The following is a 23,229-nucleotide window of genomic DNA, read 5'->3' as shown; positions in this document are numbered from 1 at the left end:
ATACTTTTTAATTTAAAAAATAATTACAAAAATTTACTTACGCCCTTGACAATTTTCGTTTGTTCTCGGATATTTTCAATTGGAACATTCGTAGCACCTATTTGTTGTGTAATACCACCGGCTTCACCATCCTGAACATTTGTTCTACGTAATTTATCCAATATTTTTGTTTTTCCCGTATCGACATGACCTAATACACAAACCACGGCAGCTCGAAGATCCTCTAAGGTTTTATTTTTTTCGGCTTCCTCACGTCGTTTCTACCAAATACCAATACAAAATTAATTTTTTAAACTAATAAATTCAGAAACAAATACATACCTGTATTCTAGCTAAAGCTCTTGCTCGTTTTCTTTCAGCATCAGATTGTTTTTCGTGTTCATCGGCAGATTCTTCTTCGCTATCACTTCCAGTCTCACTATCCTCATCCGATCCACTAGATGACCCTTCATCTTCAGATTCTTCAGCTTTCTTTGTTTCGGCTTTGTTGCTAACTTTAGTTTCGACTTTCTCTTCCTTGGATTCTGGTTCCTCTTCTTCAGAACTTTCTGCATCCCAAGAATCTTTAACATCATCCTCTTTTTTCACTTCAGCCTCTTGACTTGATTGTCTTTCAGGTTCTTTATTAGCGCTATCTTCCTCAGGTTTTGCTTGTTCTTCAGATTTTTCTTGGCTTGATTCTTTTTTCAATTTATTCGGCCTAATACGAGTTCCTAATCGCGGTTTTTTAGGTTCTACTACTTCTTCAGGTATTCCCTCGCCACCTTGTAATAAAAGTAATTGTTTTCGTCTTTCTTCTAATAAAGCCTGTGCTCTAGCTCTTTCTAACTTCTGTTTTGGAGTTAATAATTTTCCTTCAGCTTTTCTACGTTCTTTACGCTCTTTTTCCTTTTGTTTTCGTTTTTCTTTACGTTCTTGCTCTAGTCGTTCTTGTTCTAATCTTGCTGCTTCCGCTTCCTCTTCCCGTTTGATTCGTTCTTCCTCTTCGCGTTTTAATCGTTCCTCTTCTTCTTTCATCTTCTTCAAAGCTTCTTGCATTGCAGCTATTGTTTTTTTATCTGGACCTTTCCCAGTTTTACCTTTCTTTTCTTCCTCTTTTGCGCCCTTTTTCTTTTTCTTATCTTTGGAAGTTAGTTCCTCTGCAGGCTCATCATTCTCTGGTTTATCTTCCGTTGCTTTTGGTTCGGAATCTACAGATTCTTGTTTTTTACCACCTAATGTTTTCTGTTTATCAGTCATTTTTTTAGCTTTTTCACGTTCTTTCTTCTCTTTCTTTTTCTGTGCTGCAGTTTTCACAGTTCCAGAAATTTCATCATCATCTTCTACCTGTTGCTTTGATTCCTCAACAGGTTCTGCGACTTTCTTCTTTTTCTCTTTCTTCTTCTCGGTCACTTCTTCTACTTCTTCACGCTCAGGGGTAGGCTCAACATCTTTTTTACCACCTGAATATTCTAATGCTAATTCAGCCAATACTTTTTCAATGTCTTCATCATCACTGTCATCGCGCCTCTTTTTTTTCTTACCCTTTTTACCACCTAATAATAGAAAAATTGTATTATATGAATTGAAAATTATATGTTTAGTATTTTGATTTATCAATTTCACACATTCTGTGGTATTAATAGGTGTTTACAAGCAATATGGGGCCTAATCGAAAGCAAAAGATATTTTCCTATACTTGCAATTAATTCAGAGTGGTCACAACAATTAACATTAACAGAATCAGGAATCGGTTAAATCGAGAAAATAAAAAATTTGGGTAAAAATTATTGTCTATAGTAATTAAAACAAAAAAAAAGTTTATTTTATTGTTACATAGTTCCCGAGTTCCATAACACTTACGGTTATGTCCTACTCCTTTGTAATTCCCGATTTTTCCGGTTTGAGTTCACTCGATAATTTGAACAGTATGAGTCCCTAATTATATTGTTTTAAAACGGAAAACGCCAAAAAACTCATCAGCCGGCAGAGATCTATGCCCTCTGCGATTTTGTATCATTCAAGATAATAGAGACGGCCTCCTGAAGCGATACATTTTCTAGAACACAACGGTCAAAGGTCGTCTGGAAATTTTTCGGAGATTATCCTAATGATATTTTAATGTTTTAAGCTTTAAGAGATTACGTTAAATCTTAAATTATCTTCAGGCTTTGAAAACATGTGAAAAATATTAGTTAAACTTAATTAACAGCTTAGTATTCCCGTTTATTAACATTTATTTTATGGTCTCATCCATTTTGCTTTACTTGACTTAGAACTCTCACACTTTCTAGACTTGCAAGCATTGTTTGACAAAACCATAAATATGACCGATTCGCGGACACATCGCTTTCTGTTTGACAGATTCCTAAATTTAGAAATGAAGGCAATTTTAAATTTAACTCACCAGCTTCTTTCTTCGATTCTGGTTCATTTTTCTTATTACTTTTCTTAGAATCTTCGTTATCTGAATCTGATTTTGCGTCTATACCATCTTCCACTTCCAAAACATCAAAACCACCTTTTGCCTTACCCTTATTCGATTTTACAGGTGCCGTATCTAAATCGTCTTCATCGTCCGACAGTTGTTTTTTGCCTTTTTTCGTTTTCGATTTCGTTTTACTAGTCTTTATATCATCAGCTTCATCATCGGAATCCTGTTTTTTAGTGGCAGTTTTACCCTTTTTCTTTTTCGATATGTCAATATCTTCGATATTTCTAGTAATTTCATCGATATCATCGTCTTCATTATTTTTGTTTTTATTTTTCTTCGATTTTTTATCATCGTTATTTATTTTATCGCTTTTTCTACAAATTAAATAACCGGTGGTTAATAATTGACTTTGATTTAAATATGTATTTGTGGATGTCAGAAGGTAAATGTGATTCGCCTCCTCTAAAGGGACTGAAGAACATTTTTTTATAATCTCTGTGAATATCTATTTTTTAAAAATTCACAAAACAACAAACTTTTTAGTTTTAAAATGATTATGTTTTAGAATCAATTTCGTAAATCGTTTTCGCAAGAAAAAATAAATCTTTTATTAAAATGATATGCGAATTTAAAAGGAATGCTTCGGAAAAAGTAGTAATTGTGTTAATGTTTTCAGAAGTACCCAAAATTTTTATTAATGTAAAATAAAAAATAAGAGTAAACATATCGATAAAATCACCGTGAATACAAGAAAAAGATAGCATTGTTTTTAGAAAATCGGAAAATACCGATGAGACAAACGGCTTACCTCGGTATAAAAGATTACAAGGGTCAAACTGTCTTTGTATTTAACTTTTTTAAAGTTTATAAATTTTGTATATTAAATTTAAAAAACGTTTGCACTCAGCTTTCATCTTTTAGTGCAGCAAGTACAGAGAGGTTCAAATGGTTGTATATCAACTTTTGTATTCATACCCACTGACCTCAACCACGCTTTTATTATTACAGTTTGAGAAAGAAATGTCAAGCCGCGCTTGTCATCATACTGGCACGTATTTAGGAACAGAAATAAACCATAATGTAGTATCAAAATATATAGAAACAGTATAAGTTTCAGAAATTATTGAGCTTATGTGTCACAAACTTGTCAATAAAAGCTTCTGTACCGCGAATAAGATGCAATAATATGAAACATTGGGTATGACTATAAAAAATTATATAATTTCTAGATTGGTTTGCTTGTAGATGTAATGTGATATCGTTTGATTTTCATATCTAATATGAACAGCGGTTACAGTTTTACAAGAATAATAACCAATATTGTAGACATTTTAAGCAATATTAAATATTAAAAAAATATATTTGTTGCAATAATATGCATGCTCTCAGCATTATTCCAAAGGAATAGCTATTTTGAGATACTTTATATACTGATTGATAAAAATTGCACAACATTATCCTGACAGAGAAGCTTTTAAACCAGTTTGTCATAAATATATAGCACTTTTCATAAAAATTTTCATTAAAAAAGATACAAATAAATACATACAATTTTTCTTTAGTTTGATTTTCATTAATAATAGCTGAATCAATATTTTCCGTTTCACTATCGCTAAAAAATTTTTAAAAATATTAAAATTCCATTCAAATTTGGTCACAGATTTTCATAAAAATAACTTACACGTCGCCATCGTTGACATTTCTTTTACCCTTTTTTGCTTTACCCATTACGAATAATACTTAAAATAAGAATATTTTTAAATTATTTATAAAAATGAATTATGAAAAATATGTATGAACACCTAAAAAAGCATGGAAAAAATTTTATGAACTACCGCACGCATACGTTTAAATCTAGGTTATGTATTTCACAATGCAATAATACAAGTCTACAAGTGTTGCCCCCATTGACTGTCAAAAGATACATTATTTTCACTACTAATATTGAATATTGTTATGTTGAAGAAAACATTGTTATCGAGTGTCCACTTTTTTTTAAATACATTGAATTCTGATTTATTATTACTGTTTTTCTTATTTAATTACGAAAAATTTCATTTTTATTACCCGTTATCATATCACGGTGCACAAATATTATTAATTATATAACAAAATTCATACAAGTGAATATATATTATATTAATATTTTTATTGTATGATTTTCGATTGTTTATGTTTTATTCAAAATATATCTACTCAAGTCTTTAGTGTAGAGTGGTGACATCTATCATATTAATTTAAAGCTAATGGTGGTTACAACTTTTTTTGTATTGTTGTTTGAGAAAGACAAATATTTTTTGTAGATGTCAGCAAAATACTGTGATTCCAGCGATTTCAACTAGCGATGTTTAGGAGGAAATTATGATTCAACCTTTCGGCCACTTCGGAGGGAAGTATCCACTACCTCCACAATCTTTTATTTTTCTGCTATGAAGTCAGTTTTTCGCTAGCTAACACTTATGTGCTTAATTCCGGGACCAGGACTACACATTCTTGAAACCTAATATAGCTAGGTTAATTATGATCAAAAATTTGAAAAGTATGACCCAAATTTAGTGGGATTTTATACCTGGTTTACCAAAATTACATAAAATTTGAATGTGATAGAGCAAAATTAAATTTTTTGGATTCTGATGACGTCATCAAGTTCAAAAATTCGACTATTTTGATAGTAGACGCAAATTTTATCCGATCTCGTTGGAATTATTTTTGAAACCCACTAATTTTGGATCATTCTTTTCTCCTGTGAAGTCAGTTTTTCGCTTGCTATCACGAATGTGCTTAATTCCTGGACCAGGACTTCACATTTTTGAAACCTTTTATAGCTAAGTTAATTCTGATCAAAAATTTGAAAAGTATGACCCAAATTTAGTGGGATTTTATACCTGGTTTACCAAAATTACATAAAATTTGAATGTGATAAAGCAAAATTAAATTTTTTGGATTCTGATGACGTCATAAAGTTCAAAAATTCGACTTTTTTGATAGCAGACGCAAATTTTATCCGATCTTGTTTTAATTATTTTTGAAACCCACTAATTTTGGATCATTCTTTTCTCCTGTGAAGTCAGTTTTTCGCTAGCTATCACTAATGTGCTTAATTCCGGGACCAGGACTTCACATTCTTGAAACCTATTATAGCTAGGTTAATTCTGATCAAAAATTTGAAAAGTATGACCCAAATTTAATTGGATTACATATCTGGTTTATCAAAATTAGATTAAATTTGGATGTGATAGAGCAAAATTAAATTTTTTGGTTTCTGATGACGTCATAAAGTTCAAAAATTTGACTTTTTTGATAGCACAGGGAAATTTGATCCAATCTTATTGGAATTTTTTTTGGAACCCACTAATTTTGGGACATTTTTTTCTGCTGTGAAGTTAGTTTTTCGCTAGCTATCTCTTATGTGCTTCATTCCGAGACCAGGACTCCACATTCTTGAAACCTATTATAGCTAGGTTAATTTTGATGAAAATTTTGAAAAGAATGACCCAAATTTAGTAGGATTACATATCTGGTTTATCAAAATTAGATTAAATTTGGATGTGAAAGAGCAAAATTAAATTTTTTGGTTTCTGATGACGTCATAAAGTTCAAAAATTTGACTTTTTTGATAGCACAGGGAAATTTGATCCAATCTCATTGGAATTTTTTTTGGAACCTACTAATTTTGGGACATTTTTTTCTGCTGTGAAGTTAGTTTTTCGCTAGCTATCTCTTATGTGCTTCATTCCGAGACCAGGACTCCACATTCTTGAAACCTATTATAGCTAGTTTAATTCTGATGAAAAATTTGAAAAGTATGACTCAAATTTAGTAGGATTACATATCTGGTTTATCCAAATTAGATTAAATTTGGATGTGATAGAGCAAAATTAAATTTTTTGGTTTCTGATGACGTCATAAAGTTCAAAAATTTGACTTTTTTGATAGCACAGGGAAATTTGATCCAATCTTATTGGAAATTTTTTTGGAACCCACTAATTTTGGGACATTTTTTTCTGCTGTGAAGTTAGTTTTTCGCTAGCTATCTCTTATGTGCTTCATTCCGAGACCAGGACTCCACATTCTTGAAACCTATTATAGCTAGGTTAATTTTGATGAAAAATTTGAAAAGAATGACCCAAATTTAGTAGGATTACATATCTGGTTTATCAAAATTAGATTAAATTTGGATGTGAAAGAGCAAAATTAAATTTTTTGGTTTCTGATGACGTCATAAAGTTCAAAAATTTGACTTTTTTGATAGCACAGGGAAATTTGATCCAATCTCATTGGAATTTTTTTTGGAACCCACTAATTTTGGGACATTTTTTTCTGCTGTGAAGTTAGTTTTTCGCTAGCTATCTCTTATGTGCTTCATTCCTAGACCAGGACTCCACATTCTTGAAACCTATTATAGCAAGGTTAATTCTGATGAAAAATTTGAAAAGAATGACCCAAATTTAGTAGGATTACATATCTGGTTTATCCAAATTAGATAAAATTTGGATGTGAAAGAGCAAAATTAAATTTTTTGGTTTCTGATGACGTCATAAAGTTCAAAAATTCGACTTTTTTGATAGCAGACGGAAATTTTATCCGATCTTTTTGGAATTATTTTTGAAACCCACTAATTTTGGATCATTCTTTTCTCCTGTGAAGTCTTTTTTCGCTAGCTATCACTAATGTGCTTAATTCCTGGACCAGGACTTCTCATTTTTGAAACCTGTTATAGCTAGGTTAATTCTGATCAAAAATTTGAAAAGTATGACCCAAATTTAGTTGGATTACATATCTGGTTTATCAAAATTAGATTAAATTTGGATGTGATAAAGCAAAATTAAATTTTTTGGTTTCTGATGACGTCATAAAGTTCAAAAATTTGACTTTTTTGATAGCACAGGGAGATTTGATCCAATCTTATTGGAATTTATTTGGAACTCACTAATTTTGGGGCATTCTTTTCTGCTGAGAAGTTAGTTTTTCGCTATCTCTTATATGCTTAATTCCGGGACCAGGACTTTACATTCTTGAAACCTATTATAGCTAGGTTAATTCTGATCAAAAATTTGAAAAGTATGACCCAAATTTAGTAGGATTACATATCTGGTTTATCAAAATTAGATTAAATTTGGATGTGATAGAGCAAAATTAAATTTTTTGGTTTCTGATGACGTCATAAAGTTCAAAAATTCGACTTTTTTGATAGCAGACGGAAATTTTATCCGATCTTGTTGGAATTATTTTTGAAACCCACTAATTTTGGATCATTCTTTTCTCCTGTGAAGTCTTTTTTCGCTAGCTATCACTAATGTGCTTAATTCCTGGACCAGGACTTCTCATTTTTGAAACCTGTTATAGCTAGGTTAATTCTGATCAAAAATTTGAAAAGTATGACCCAAATTTAGTTGGATTACATATCTGGTTTATCAAAATTAGATTAAATTTGGATGTGATAAAGCAAAATTAAATTTTTTGGTTTCTGATGACGTCATAAAGTTCAAAAATTTGACTTTTTTGATAGCACAGGGAGATTTGATCCAATCTTATTGGAATTTATTTGGAACTCACTAATTTTGGGGCATTCTTTTCTGCTGAGAAGTTAGTTTTTCGATATCTCTTATATGCTTAATTCCGGGACCAGGACTTTACATTCTTGAAACCTATTATAGCTAGGTTAATTCTGATCAAAAATTTGAAAAGTATGACCCAAATTTAGTAGGATTACATATCTGGTTTATCAAAATTAGATTAAATTTGGATGTGATAGAGCAAAATTAAATTTTTTGGTTTCTGATGACGTCATAAAGTTCAAAAATTTGACTTTTTTGATAGCACAGGGAAATTTGATCCAATCTTATTGGAATTTTTTTTGGAACTAACTAATTTTGGAACATTCTTTTCTGCTGTGAAGTTAGTCTTTCGCTTTTCATTTTGATTCACTGCCCATTTTAAAATAATCATTACGATTATGGCTACTCTACCTTATAACAAAACATTAGAATTAAACACACATTTTAGAGATCAAATCAATATAATTAATTATACAAAATTTTTTTTTCCAGGTGTCCAAAATCAAAATTACACATCCGGTCATGATGATGATATGAAAAATGAAGTATTGATTTTTTTAAACATAATATTAATAATTCATAATATATAATTACTATCAGTTATAGACGCCAAAAATACAGGGATGATTCATTTCAATTTAAGGGCTACTTTTTTCTAAATTTATTTTACAATTAGTTCCACTTTTATAAAAACTAAATTTGGAAGCGAGCATTATATACATGTTAATTCTTTTTTAAGTCGGGTGACAAACTAGAAACTTGGGAAATAGTGCATCTAACTAATTCTATTATGGAATCATTATACTTGAAGACATTTTTGATGTTTTGTATAACCAGTTTTTCACTAATTAAAAATTTAAATAAATATTCTTCAAATACAATTCAGGTTTCATTAGTCTCCTGATTAAATCTGGAGAGGTGGCAACCTTTACCCAAATTGGGAAGTTTGAACTTCTATTGGGAATGCCGATTTACATCTGGTAATTGATTGAAGAGAAAATTGAAATTCCTGAAATTCAAACTGTATTACTGGAAAAATTAAAATTTTCTCAGCAGTAGTTATTCACAAGAGAATAATTCAAGGTTGAATTAAAAGACATTAACCGTTAGAAAAATGTTTGTACACGTAGCTCTTGTTTCCTAGCTATCTATTAATCACCATTCTTTTTCTGACAGAGCTTCTGACTCGAAGTTTTAAATAAAATAGGTATATTTTTTTAGTTATTTAAAAAACCCTGACCAAGGATGTTGTTAGAAAATCGCCAATTAAAATGCAGCGCTCGGTAAAATTTTGTACCACCATTTGTGCCACATTGTACCACCGACTTAAAATTGGAAAATATCGTATAAAATAAATGTAAAAACCTTCTGTCTAAAACTCAACCTCAAAATGACAACTGGGTACTGAGCAGCAGATATCCATTTTGTTTGGTGTCGGACAAAATCATTTTTGCATTTATTTTCTGATTGAATTGACACTCATTGACTTTAAGCTGTCACGATGAAAATAATTCCAATAAATGTATGTTGGTTAGTACTTATATTTTAAAAAAATTAACTTTTAATTCCTTTAAATTATAAATAAAATTGATCAATAAAATTTGAGTTTAATTGGTATTAAACTTTAAATGCGGGCATGCACTTGAATAAATTCAATAAAATTTCCAAAAACAATATCATGTCCAAGATTCCTGTGGTGACCAAATTTGGCCACAAAGATAAGAAAATCTAAAATAGAAATATTTAACAACCCTTATTTCTCAAAAGAACACTAATAATATTTAACCAACTACTAAAGGGCAGCTGAATTTTTGAAAAAAAAAAATAGTATGTATCATAGGCGTTGCTTCACCTGGTTATGCGGGCTAGCGGGTATCATAAAAAAAAATGATATATAATTTTTTTCTGTTAAATAAAGTAAAACAATATTTTAAAGAATATTTCCCTCTTTATTTATAATATTACATAATTTGTTAGATATTAATATATATTTTGCACTTATTAACAAAAAGAGATGAAAATTAAATTGACTTAATATGTTTTTATATCTAAAAAAATAAATAAAAAACTTAAATTAATGAAGAAATATTTTTATCGATTGTTTTCGAAACATTCGGTTTTCTCAGGTGTTGATGGGATGATCATTATTATACGTCAGCGGTTTTTTGTATTGTTGTTATTGTACCTAATTCGTTAAGTAAATCTTACTTAGTGTATTTAGATTTTGTTGTTTCGATTGTTAGAGTGTGTTTAAGAGAGAGTTTAAGTAATTTTATTAAAGTAAGTACGAATATTTTGTTTAATTTTTTAGAATAAACTAACAGATCGACGAAAATCATTCATGAAATATCTGAAAAATGAAAAGCCACTATTTTTATATTAATTATTTTTTGTAAATTCATAGATAATTAAAATTTCATCTCCTTATTGAAACGCCCAGAGGAATCAATTACCTGCAATTTTAATAATTTAATTTGAATAATTCGTATTACTTTTGGTTTTTAACACTCTTTTTCTATGGTTTAAGAAATTAGGTATTTCCATTTTACTAAGAAAGTGAGCACAATTTTTGTGTGTGAATTTTTGAAATAATTTTACCGATATTTAGGTATTTGTCTTAGGTTTCGAAGAGCTCTTGCCTTAATAAAACACATGGTAAAGAGGTGTTTTAGATTTAAAATTTTTAATTTTGAAATTGAATTTATTAACATTAAGTATCATATTCATATCTTTAGGTTTCTATAAAGGACCTTCCTAATTGATCATTACTTTTCAATCCATATCCTTATCGTATATTTTGCTATGTAAGAGTTTTTCTAAATTTTTTGTGAATTGTCCATATTTTTTACGTTTTTTGAAATATAATATTTTCGTATAAGATTTCACCCTATTTCGAAAATCGTATCTATATTAAAATGATTTTAAAATTACCTATTTTTGCATCTTTTTTCGCGAATATGTGTCTTAGTAACGCACTAAATACTATCGTACCCAGGAATACTATCGCATTTAATAAGAACATAAACATCATAAATTCAGCCTAATTCATATAATAGAGAATTTTTTTTTGCATTAAAATTATTACAATAGTTATTTTTTTTAAATAGTTTTAATATCACGGACTGAATGTATATGTACAAAATTCTTAAAAATTTGAAGGGAAAAAATGTCATCATCTTGAGGAAAACCGTTTTGGCCTATATCTCCATGACCCTGCACTCTAGGCCAAAAATAGTACTAAATTTTACTGTAGACAATTAATTTTCCAATACAATTATAATAAGTACGTGATACTGAATTTAAAAAAAAAAAAAAAAAAAAAAAACTCTTGAAAAGTGCATTATGGACAAGAGTAACGGGTTTCTCTATTACCTGCATTAGCGGTCTTAAATTTACTTTTTCGTGAAATTGCTAGCTCTTACACGAGTAGGTAGGTAGGTACTGGAATATACAAAAGATATTCCCTTGTGCAAGTTAAAAATTCACAGAACACAAGGTGAGATAGAGAGCCTTTATCGCTCTGTACAAATTGCAAATAAAAAAAAGAAGGTTTTCTCAAATTATTCGCATACAAGATAATATCCACGCGTTTGACACACTTCTTTCTATTCCCTTGACAAAATAAAACACACTACATGTGGCGCCGTAATTCTAGATATTTTTTTTTGCATCCACCTTTCTAATCTTCCCATTCTAATTGTTTTTTTTTAGGTATGTGAGAAAGTATTACATACTCTAGTTTATATTACATAAGAACTTGAACGAGAACAAAAAAACATCCCAGAAGCAGAATGGAATAATGGATATATTTCACCCTAATAACAATAATAATAATTCATCGTTATTATTCGATAAAAGAAATATGATCGTTCAAAGTACAACTAATAATACTGCACCTTCATCAGCATGTTATACATCACCAAAGAATCATTGTAATATTGTTGATACAATAGAGAATATTATTTCAAGTAATACATTCAACAATAATAACAACGGAATATGTAAGTTAACGTTTTACGTTACGTTGTAGGTACGTTACGTTACGATGCGCATATAACTTGTAGGGTGTAGGGTTTATTGTATTTTTGAAAGTTGCGTCCTTTAAATTTTTGGTATCGTAATTAAGTCAATCAAAGCGTTTAGGTGTTGACGAAAAGAGCAATAATACATTCGTTTCCATTCGCATTTTAAACATATCTTAGAATACTATCCAATAAATTGCCTTTTTCGTTAAAGCCTTTTTCAAACTGAGCCAATTTGGAAGCTCATCGCAATTGGTAATTTTTCCGGATACGGAACTCTAAATACACTTGAAACATAGCTAAGATCACTCTACATTAAATTATCTTTCAAACAAAACCAAAAAAATCAAAATCAGTTCATCCGTTTAGGCGCTACCATGGCACAGACAGACAGTCACGCACATACATAGCGGACAAACTGATAACAAACTTTTGGTTTTTTTTTTTAAATAGGCATTTAAAAAAAAAATTGGGCTACATATGCCTCCCGCTGTGGTCGTATACCCTCTTATGACAAGATTAAGTAGGCTGAACGTTCTTGGGGCATATAAACACGTTAGAAAAAGTTTCAATAAAATTGGTGCAACTTTTCTACTATCGATACTTTTTTCCGGCTTATTCACTGTATTACATTTCGTATTCTGACATCAGAAGTGCTGAAAATTTATGTGCTTCAAATATCTTCTGTCAAATACTTTACAGCCTTCAGACTATTATACTTTCTAAAATTCAGGCCTAATAGGTTAATTTTGTAATCTATAAAAAATATATATAACGGGATGAAACTCTCTTACAGACACAAACAAAATTTCATCAGCATTTGTTCGACCATTTCTATCCAACTACGGCTATTATTACCAACAAACCACAAACGATAATATTGTTGAAGTGATCCATGATGAAGATGATCACCAGAAACATGAATCAATATCATATATGCAACAGCAAACTACATTATCAAATATCAACAGTTATGTTGAGACAGATGCATCGAATAGGATTCAAATTTCAACAGGTGAAAATAATAATCAACAATACTTTCTTTATGACAATATAGTGTAGTAAATGGGAGAATTTAAATATTTTTATTTGTTTGAAAAAAAATATAGAATTTCCTAAATTGAAGAAATATTATAATAGCAAGAATGGACCATTGAAATCAATCAAAAATAACAATAATAAAAGTTTAAGACATGTGCCACATAAGAATAAGCCACCACAGATTGTTGAGCGTCGTAATGCACGAGAACGTCGACGTGTTGAAGCTGTAAATAGTGCTTTTATACGACTACGTAAAGCTGTGCCAATTGAAAATACAAGGTATGTTTTGTTTATCCATCTTCATTTTGAATACAAAAATTGTTGTTATGAAATCCGTAATAAATCTAAATTGAGGAACCTTTTTACCCTGTCAAGGAGTGGTTATGTTTTTCGCTCGTATCTTGTATGTATGTAATACTGTGTTCAAAAAATAAGATAACATTTTAATTTAAACTGCGCGGGTTTGTTGTGCATTATGAATTCTTTCGCCCGACCAAACAGTCAACAAGGAATATTATTTTAACGTTATACGTCATTTGCGTAACGCACTCCGCCTAAAAAGGCCGGAATTGTGGAAAGACAATTCATGGTTTTTACTCCACGATAATGCACCATCCCATACTGCATTCATAATTCGTGATCATTTCGTCAAAAACTCAACCCATATCGTTTCGAAACCACCGTATTCACCTGATCTGACGCCGCGCGACTTTTGGCTGTTCAGCAAGCTCAAAAGATCGCTCCGGAGACACCGTTTTGATATGATAGAGGAGATTCAAGCCGCAGCGAAGACGGAACTGAAGGCAATCCCGGAAAGTGACTACAACCAGTGTTTCGAAGATTGGAAAATCCGTTGACACAAGTGCAGTGCATCGGGAGGGGATTACTTTGAAGGGGATGAAATTGATTTGGAAGAATAAATGAAGAATTTTCAAAATAAATACAAAGTCACCTTATTTTTTGGGCACAGTAGTATATTTGTAAATTTCTTTATTACCTCGTATCTACCAAATTGCTCAATGGATTTCAAAATTTAAGGTATCTCTATATTTGCCACAAACTCTCAAGTGGTTTTAGATACTAAATTTCCTTTCATATATCATAGAATTTAACGAACTTGATATATAATCATTATTTATTAATCTGTTTCAGAGGTAAACGCATCAGTAAAGTGAAAACATTACAAAAAGCTATTGAATACATTACTGCCTTACAAAATTTACTGAAAGAAACTGAATCGTATTTTCCAATTCAATTTAAAGTAAGTTTTCATAAATAATAGATAATCATTTCCCTTAGGATTTTACAATAATCTATAAAAATGTTGAAATTATTTCAGGGATCTCAATATGTTTTCAATTTTGAATACTGAAAACGATATCATTGAATGAACATTTTTCTAGTCAAGATTTACTAAAAGACTTCATAATTACTTAATTTTACCGATTTATTGTAAAGTTTCTAGTCAAATAAACACTATTTTTTTAAACACATTGTTTGTCAAATTTTAATAATTTTCCTAAATTATGGATTCCTCTTTAGTGGTTCTTGCACACTTCCCAACACCTCTACCAAATTTTTAATTCTGTATAATATACTTTGAATTATGAAACTTAATTTTTTGATTCAAACACTTGAAGGTTTTTAAAGACTCAATCTTATCTTGATACATTTACGCGTAACTGAATAACGATTATTCAAAACCATCCAACCATACAATTAAGTACGTACAGTAAAAATTTCCTAATATTATTCTTTCAATAATTTCAAAATAACTACCAAAATGCTGGTTAGTTTAATCAGTAAAATAAAAACTAGCAAGAATAATTTTATGGAAGAATGCTTATAAAATGAATTGACACAAACGCTAATAATAATTAAATTATTGTTAGCAATTAAATTAAAGTCATCAAAATATTTAAGATTTTTGTGTAAAAATACACATTCCAAAATATATCTTAATCGGCATCCATTAATTTGCAATAGTTGACACATCATAACATTTAAAGTGTCAAATAAAATCATTAAGTTTATATACTTGCAATATTTTATTTCATATAATTAATTATAAATGAAAAACTTTTAAAAATAATCAAACTAGATGCAAAAAAGTATTTTAAATACTAAATAATATTAAATAAAAATTTTAAGAAACTCCCGACACAAAATCTTTAGGGTACGGAGCTCGCACTAATTGAAACATAGATAACTCTCGATAAAATTATCTTTCAAATTAACAAAAAACTAAAAATCGATTCATCCCTTAGGAGCTACGATGCCACAAAATCAAGTCTGATCGATTTAATTCACCGTAAAAAATATCAAAATCGGTTTAGCCGTTAAGCGCTACGTCTGTATGTGGCAATGATATGGACACACAGATACACGGACAAATTATCGAAAATTTATTTATTCCCATTCCTAATAAATAATAACATTTCGCTAAGGCCTATTTTTTTAATCCCCGGTAAACAGACAAGTGTTATAAGTTTGAAAAATCTATCCTGCCTATTTCATCGTAGGGTACAAATTCCTAAATCCATTTTCTTGCAGTTTTGTGTTGTTGCATTATAAACTTACGTTATCAAAATGGCTGTAACTTATGTAAAATTTTATGAAAAACCGGTCAGTTTTTTATAATCGCCAGTATTTCTACTAGAGTAGATCTTTGGTAATAATTCATGGGAAGACCTAAGAAGAGTAAAAGATATTAATTTCTTCATATATTAAGATGCCTTTCTTCTTTCTATTGGAATGTAATGATAATGTGTAAGCGCTGGAAAGTATGAGATATTAAAATTTTTTTTAGAACTACTTGAGCATTAACATCATGAAATTTTTTTTTTTAAGTCTTGTATTAATAGGGTTGGTTCTAGCAAGTTTTTTGATTGGTGTTGAGACTGAAAGGTGCATTAATTTTATTTTTAAATATTCACTCTAATTAAAAATTGAGAAATTTTTTCTACTTTTAGCGTCTCTTTATGGCGGTGTTTAGTCTGAATCATTTTTAGATCCTTCTTTTTTTGAAGACCATGATTTTAAAAATCTAAATCAAGTTTTTTTTTTTAAATATAATTCAAATATAAACGATTTGTAATTTATTTAAATTAATTTAATATATTTTAAATAAATTTTTTAGTTTAAATAAAAATACGGGTACCGTTATCACTTTAAAAATTGTATGTAAATAATATTACCATTATTGTAATTTTATTTTAATAGTTTTCTAAACTGATAATATTTATTAGATAATCATTTAAATATTTATTTGACTCTATTTCTAAATCATTTTTAATTTTTCTTAATTTATAGAATAGAATGAGCTTGTTCACAAATGTATATTATACCATGTATATATTTAATATATATATCAAGGTATACTAAGTTTAGTCCCAAGTTTGTAACGCTTAAAAATATTGCTACGAACAAAATTTTGGTGTTCATACAATCACCTAATTAGTCCATTTCTGGTTGTCCGCTCGTCCGCCTGTGAACACGATAACACACAAATGAAAAAAGATAACAAGCTGAAATTTTTATAGCATGATCAAGACGTAAAACTTAAGGTCGAGTTTGTAAATGAGCAACGTAGGTCAATTGAGTCTTGGGTAGGACTCATCTTGTAAACCGTTAGAGATAGAAAAAAAGTTTAATTGTAAAAAAAAGTTCTTATAAAAAAGAAACAACTTTTGTTTGAAACATTTTTTCGTTAACATAGGTGTTTACCTGTGAGGGCGCAAATTAGGACCAAACCTGGGTGTCCATTTTCACCAAAATTATAAAAGATAGAGAGTTGAAAATTTGCAGGTAGCTTCAAGTAGTGATCGTGTGAAACATTTTCAAAAAAACGAAAAGAAAAATTATTGAAAATACTCTCGAAATTTTCGAAAACCAAGTAATTGAAATGAAATTCAACACTTTCTATTCAGGATATTTCAACAATTAACTCAGTCAATTATTTGTTTTCTCTTGTTTTATTTAAATTCAAGTCAATCATTTACAATAAATCTAGATAACCCACATTTCTTCGAAAGACGATTCAATTATTTAAAAACAAAATAAACCTGATAAATTTTGCGTGTCCTATATAAATAATTAATTTATTAAATTTCAATCGTTTTATTATTGAATAAAACAAAATTTTGAATAAAAAACATTTTCGAAAAAATTCAACGTGGGTAAGTTTTATTGATTGTAAAAACAGATTGTTATTATACAAAAATTATTTTCGCGAAAGCTATTTGGAATTAATTAATTGTTCTTGGAATTCCATGGTTATTTATTGATTTTTTTGATTTATATGCATAGCACATAACAACTGTTATACTCATAAAATTGAATGTTGTATGGTTACGAATGTTAGTTAACTTTCGGAAACAAATATACTTAAATTTTTTTTATCTGACATTTTTAAGGATTTCGTTAAGCGAATTGTATTTCTGAAGTTTTAAGAAGGTCCCTTAAAGTATGTATTAAAATTTTGTATTTTGATTAAGGGGCTTAAAACTTTTTAAAATGATTGAATCGCTTTACATAAACAAACGGTGAAAGTAATTCATCGTAATTGTAAACAAAAAATTCGATGTGAACAGCCATACAACCAACCTCTATGTACAAGTTCAGTTTGTATTTAAACGTTGTTCATGCAATTTGTTTACCTCATTCGTTAGACTATCCTTCGAAATTTTTAAACTATTATTTTATATACAAGTTTTCATGCGAAGTTTTTCTTATATACAAGTTTTCAAGAGGATTCCAGGATAATAGGGGAGATGTAGACTCATAATAGATAATAGATAAGTCATTTGTTTGTGAAAACCCATGCAGAAAGCACAAGTTGAAAATGTGCTCCGAGGAGCATTAAGAAGAAGAAGAAGATGCTTGATAGACAAAAAAGAGAAACTTGTTGCACAGAAAAAAAAATAAACTGACAATTTCTCAGATCTCGAGGTCTTCTTGTCAGTCATGATGTTATATTTTAGAATATGGCACGTAAAATAAGCTCATGAATCAATGTGGAGCATTTTCTCTAATAGTACATATATAAGACAGAAAAGCCATTGTCGAGAAAGGAAAGGGGAAATAAAAAAAATTATAAAATTTATCTGTTCCTTGCCAAATAATTTTCCAAACGAGCGCAAAAATGTTACCTAATGCTAACAGGCATGAAGGGGATATGTCTCTTTATCGCTTCCCGACTAAGTTGTCCCTATCTGGACGAACGTTACACGCTAGCAGCTTGCAAAAATGCAAAAATTTCAAAATCGTTGTCTTTGGACGATTTCGAAAGTCCCCCTACGATATCCAGCTGAAACTCTCCACAGAGAAACTAGGCACCCCACAATCAAAACCTTCATCCAAACCCGCAAAAATCCTTTCCCGGAAATCAATGAACTGGAACAATTTGACCCGCGTACAATGCTTTTCGGGAAATTACAACTGATTCGGTGTAATCTAAATTGAATATATTTTTCTTTAAGATCTAGTTTTAGGGACGGCTTATCCGTCCAACTTAGGTTAATATCAGATATGAATGGTTTTTTATATAAGATTTTTCCATTTAAGAAAAGATGTAAATTGTTTATATGTTTCGATGTATTTAATTAATAAGATGATGTATTATAGGTAAAGCTTACGCTAGGAACTATAGATTCTAGGACGTATTGTAATTCAGCAATGTAAACTAAAGATATTTCAATAATTTTCAACTTCAACGTCCAAAAAATTGTACGGCCTTAGTACATATTTATACTGAGGTGCAAATTCCAAATATTACTGTTATAAAATAAATAATAAAAATTAATATGTAAAATGTATCGTTATTATTTAATAAATGTTATGTTGTTATGTTTTATGTTCGCAATAACAACATACACACTTGTTATTTCGTTGTTGTTATTAGATTAGCAAAAAAGAAAAAAAAAAAAAGAATTACACAAAAAGAACATGACAATTATTATATAAAAATTCAATTGTTTTTTTGGTATTCAGTTCGTAAAACAATAAACCAATAACGTGTCTTCCGTTTTCTGTTTTGTATTATTATTAAATTTATGTATTCTTTTTGATTTCGTTAAACGGTTCTAAGAACAACTATAATAAACATTTACATTATTATATTAACAAGTAACATCGTCAACTTAATTAACAATTCGTACATAAGACGATTCTACATAATAATTTATTATCAGTGCATACGCGTATAACAGATATTCAATATAGAAAATATATGTAGAGAATATGTTTGAATATGTAAAAAATATATGGATAAATTAAGAGGCAGATCTACACCAAATGTTCACCGTTTTTTAGATTTTCGCATTAGTAAGTATTTTTTTCACAAGATAGGTATATAGTCATTCTACATTTAGCTGCAGTTATAAAACATGTTTTCCGATTTTCGGGGGTTTGCAATAAAAATATTATATTTTAAACTTTGAAATCATTTCACTACACAAAGTCATTTCTTTGCTATAATCACCAAATGTGGAAACCACGATACTGTATTTTCAAAATGTATTGACGATACGTTAAATTTGACTAAATATTTGAAAAGAATGACCCAAAATTAGTCGGATTACATACTTGATTGATCCAAATTGGATAAACTTTGCGTGTGGCAGAGCAAAATCAAATTTGTTTGATTTTTATGACGTCAGAAAGTTCAAAAAAAAAGTTTTTGTAAATTTTGGCCAAATTTTATCGTATTTGAATGAATTTTTTTTGAAACCCACTAATTTTGGATCACAATTTTTTGTGGTAGTTATTAGTTTTTGTTGGCCTTTATATCAAATTTGGAAACCGCGGTACTGCATTTTCGAAATTTATTGAAGATACGCTATTTTGGATCAAAAAAATGATTCATAATTAGTGGAATTACCTACTTAATATATAAAAATTGAACAAAATTTGCGTGTGGCAGATCAAAATCAAATTTAGTGTATTTTTATGACGTCATAAAAATCAATTTTTTGGATATTTTGGTAAAATTTATCGTGTTTGAATGAATTTTTTTGAACTCACTAATTTGGGATCACATTTTTCATTTTTTGTGGTAATTATTCGTTTATATTAGCCCTTATATCAAATGCGGAAACCACGATACTGCATTTTCGAAATTTATTGAGGAAATTGATTGATTTCTTCTTTTTTTAAGTATTTGACCAAGTATTTCAAGAGAATAACCAGTGAAATTACATACTTGATTGTACAAATTTAATAAAATTTGCGTGGGGTAGAGCAAAATTTTTTGGATATTTATGATAAAATACTTTAGGATTATTGTCATAAATTATTTAGGATTTTTGTCATAAAAATATGACGTCACATATTTTTTGATGTTTTAGTAAAAGTTATATTTCTCTAAAATAATTTGAATGAAAAAAAACCACAAATTTTCTGACACGTTTGTGACATTTTCGAGCGTAAAAAATGTATATCCACTCAAAATATTTTGTGTGTTAGTTGAGAACGCTGTTTTGATCTTACTGATATTTCTTCTTTATAAAAACTGCTCTATACCAAAATCTAGATTCACTATACTCATCAAAATAAATACTCAAAGATCATACATTAAAGGGTTTGTTTAATAATATTTAACAATCATATTACATACACGCATATTCATTATATTATTAATAATAATAATGCCCATTTAAAGATCCAACGACCTTAAGTAACACCTTGACTGATATGTTGCGTATTTTCACGAAAATATTCATCGATCATCGATGTAACTAACAGACTTACGTACGTGTACGTGGGAACAGTATATCATATAAAATATAAATATAAATATCTTTTGGTGTATGTTTGATTTTAAGAATATTTAATTTTTTCGTTTTAAAAACGTTAAGTACATAATACAATACGTAATTATTGCGTAGTATATATTACGCGGCATTTGTATATTGGGCAATAATTTGATTGTTTTACCTGAGAAATGACACGTTTGGGTCCAGAAGATATACATTTTTGCTTTTAGGAACTCATTTTTTTAAATTCTAAAATTTTTGCCTGACTTTCCTCTTTGTTACTCAATTAAGAAAGTAATTGAATAAGAAAATGGAACTTCATTGCATTTGGCAATCAATTTTGTTAATTGATGGATAATTTTGGTTTTTTAACTTCCCAGAGGAAGTTGATATAATGGGACCGATTTTGAAAATCTTCAGTTTTACATATTTCCGCGGTTTCAAGGTCTTAATATCCGAATCAAACCTTCTCAATGTGATGTCTGTGTGTGTGTACGTATGTGCGTATGTTCGTTTGGATTCTTTCGCCTCGATTATCTCGCGATCTAGTTATGACATTAACAAGTGACTGGGCTTATTCGACGCGTAATCGCGTAATTAAGAACTGAAAGAAAATTCTAATTAAGAACTGAAAGAGTTTTCAGCAGAATTAGTTGAGCCGTTTTTAATGGTAATAAAAAAAACTAGAAAAACTGAATAAACAGAATCTGAAAAGTGGATAAAACACATCATCTATCTATGGAGATAATGATCGTTCCAGCATGAGCTGCAGGATATGTTCGAAGAATAATCTATGAAGGCTAACAAGACCTTTTTTTAATGTTTTTCCCCCTCTGGGAAGTTAGTTGTGTGGACTACAAGGGTTGCACTCATACGACTTCAGTACCACACCGACTATGTACTGCCAATTTATTCAGTTATATTTCTGAGTGGAGCATCTAAATTTTCAAGGCAATCTAAAAGCTTATGTTTAACCTTAATCGACACCTCAAAATTACAATTTACAAATTTACAACGTGTTGGGCAACGGGTTCTTCCTTTTATAGAATATCGGACAAAATGATTTTCAATTAGTATGATCACCTATGACAAATACAAACAGCCACAAACTCCTTAAAGTCAATTGATGAACACATCATTATTTTTAAAGACATTGACAGGCCATTGGTGAAGTTTAATGCCCGGCTTAAGATTCGCTCGTATTATGTTATTAAGTGAAGACATACATTGGGTATTAATGAAATTGTATTTAAAAATAAATAATTTTTATTTGTTGTGTATGTAAAAATATTTGATTGTTTAACATTTTTTTGTTTAATACAAAGATTTTGAATTTTTATTAAATTTTTGTGTAAACAATTCGTATATAAATGTTTGCAGAACCGTCTTTAAGAATATTGGATAGTTCAAGCCTATTTGAATAAAATAAGTTAGAATTATTTTATCTAGAAATAAAAGCCTAAATTTTAGTCAAGATATCGATAAAATTCATTATATAAATTTTTGTTTCCGATTTCGATAAAACTCTGTATATGAGGTAATTTTGACCCAAAAAATCCAAAGATCGGGTTTATTTAATGATTGGATGCGTAGCTTTTGAGATATAATCCAAAATTGGACACAAAGAGCGATTTCATCAGAAACTATGTATCCAATCGATATATAAACGATTTTTGTATTTTTTGGGCCAAAATTACCTTATAATACTTTTTTCCTGATTTTTTCTTATGGGTACTCCTTAAGGAAATTACAAAAAATCGTGACCAATTTGACCTATGCTGCTCATCGAACTCGACCTCACTTTTTACGTCCTGAGCACGCTGTGAATTTTTCAGCTTTATATCTTCTTTTTTTTTTTAGTTATCGTGTTGACAGACAGACGGATTTTATTCGTAGCATCAATATTTTTAGGCGTTACAAACATGGGACTAAACTCCGTATACCTTGATATATTCCATATATACATGGTATTATTAAGATATATTGTAGAAGAAACTTTGTATATATCCTTTGGGTATCTGGAGGTTTAACTAATGTTTAAAAACTGAATACAATACTGCATTCTGCATAGTTTGATTGGTATTTTATATAATATTAGAGTACGGAATAAAAAAATACACTTGCATTTATTTAATATTCAATGGATATAATTTCCTGTTCTTGTACATATTATTGTTACATACGAAGTTAGTACGTACGTACAAACGAAGAAACAAACAAAAACCACAATCAATGCAAAAGGTGGGTTGAAGGTGGTCTCTGATGTCATTTTGATTTCAAAATAATAATCATTTGTAATTTAATTCATTTGTGTGTTTTTGATAAAAATGAAAAATAATTTGATAAGAGTGATGAGTATGTATACAAATATAAATTAATCTTAGTTTACGGTAAATTGGATTGGGAAAGCCCATAATAAAACTTATTTTTTGCTCTGTAAA

At 29.4% G+C, this 23,229-nt stretch overlaps 2 protein-coding genes across 2 annotated transcripts in view; one reads left to right on the top strand and one right to left on the bottom strand.

Moving 5' to 3' along the window:
* Positions 1–4,315, bottom strand: part of LOC123299131 (eukaryotic translation initiation factor 5B) — a 38,778-nt gene extending 34,463 nt beyond the window's left edge. The window contains exons 1-5 of the mRNA XM_044881375.1: positions 4,095–4,315; positions 3,963–4,025; positions 2,387–2,787; positions 322–1,535; positions 42–260 (exon numbers count right to left, since the gene is read on the bottom strand). Of these exons, the coding sequence (XP_044737310.1) occupies positions 42–260; positions 322–1,535; positions 2,387–2,787; positions 3,963–4,025; positions 4,095–4,141 (1,944 nt within the window). The 5' untranslated portion in view covers positions 4,142–4,315. The remainder of the gene's footprint in view (positions 1–41; positions 261–321; positions 1,536–2,386; positions 2,788–3,962; positions 4,026–4,094) is intronic.
* A 7,455-nt stretch (positions 4,316–11,770) lies between these two features.
* LOC123298695 (putative uncharacterized protein DDB_G0282499) lies at positions 11,771–14,313 on the top strand. The gene is made up of 4 exons (XM_044880788.1): positions 11,771–11,972; positions 12,790–13,054; positions 13,134–13,313; positions 14,187–14,313. Exons 1-4 carry the CDS (start codon positions 11,771–11,773, stop codon positions 14,311–14,313), a joined length of 774 nt encoding a protein of 257 aa, XP_044736723.1.
* Positions 14,314–23,229: the final 8,916 nt, after the last annotated feature.

This window comes from Chrysoperla carnea, chromosome 4, assembly GCF_905475395.1.
Source record: "Chrysoperla carnea chromosome 4, inChrCarn1.1, whole genome shotgun sequence".
NCBI lineage: Eukaryota > Metazoa > Arthropoda > Insecta > Neuroptera > Chrysopidae > Chrysoperla > Chrysoperla carnea.
Note: the sequence above shows the minus strand (reverse complement) of the source record. Positions and strands in the feature narration are given on the sequence as shown.

Excerpts from the sequence above, each read along its gene's own strand:
- LOC123298695 (XM_044880788.1), top strand. The coding sequence starts at position 11,771 with ATGGATATATTTCACCCTAATAACAATAATAATAATTCATCGTTATTA. Across the intron at positions 11,973-12,789 it reads CAATAATAACAACGGAATAT|ACACAAACAAAATTTCATCA; the intron begins GTAAGTTAACGT and ends ACTCTCTTACAG. Across the intron at positions 13,055-13,133 it reads CTTTATGACAATATAGTGTA|CAAGAATGGACCATTGAAAT; the intron begins GTAAATGGGAGA and ends ATATTATAATAG.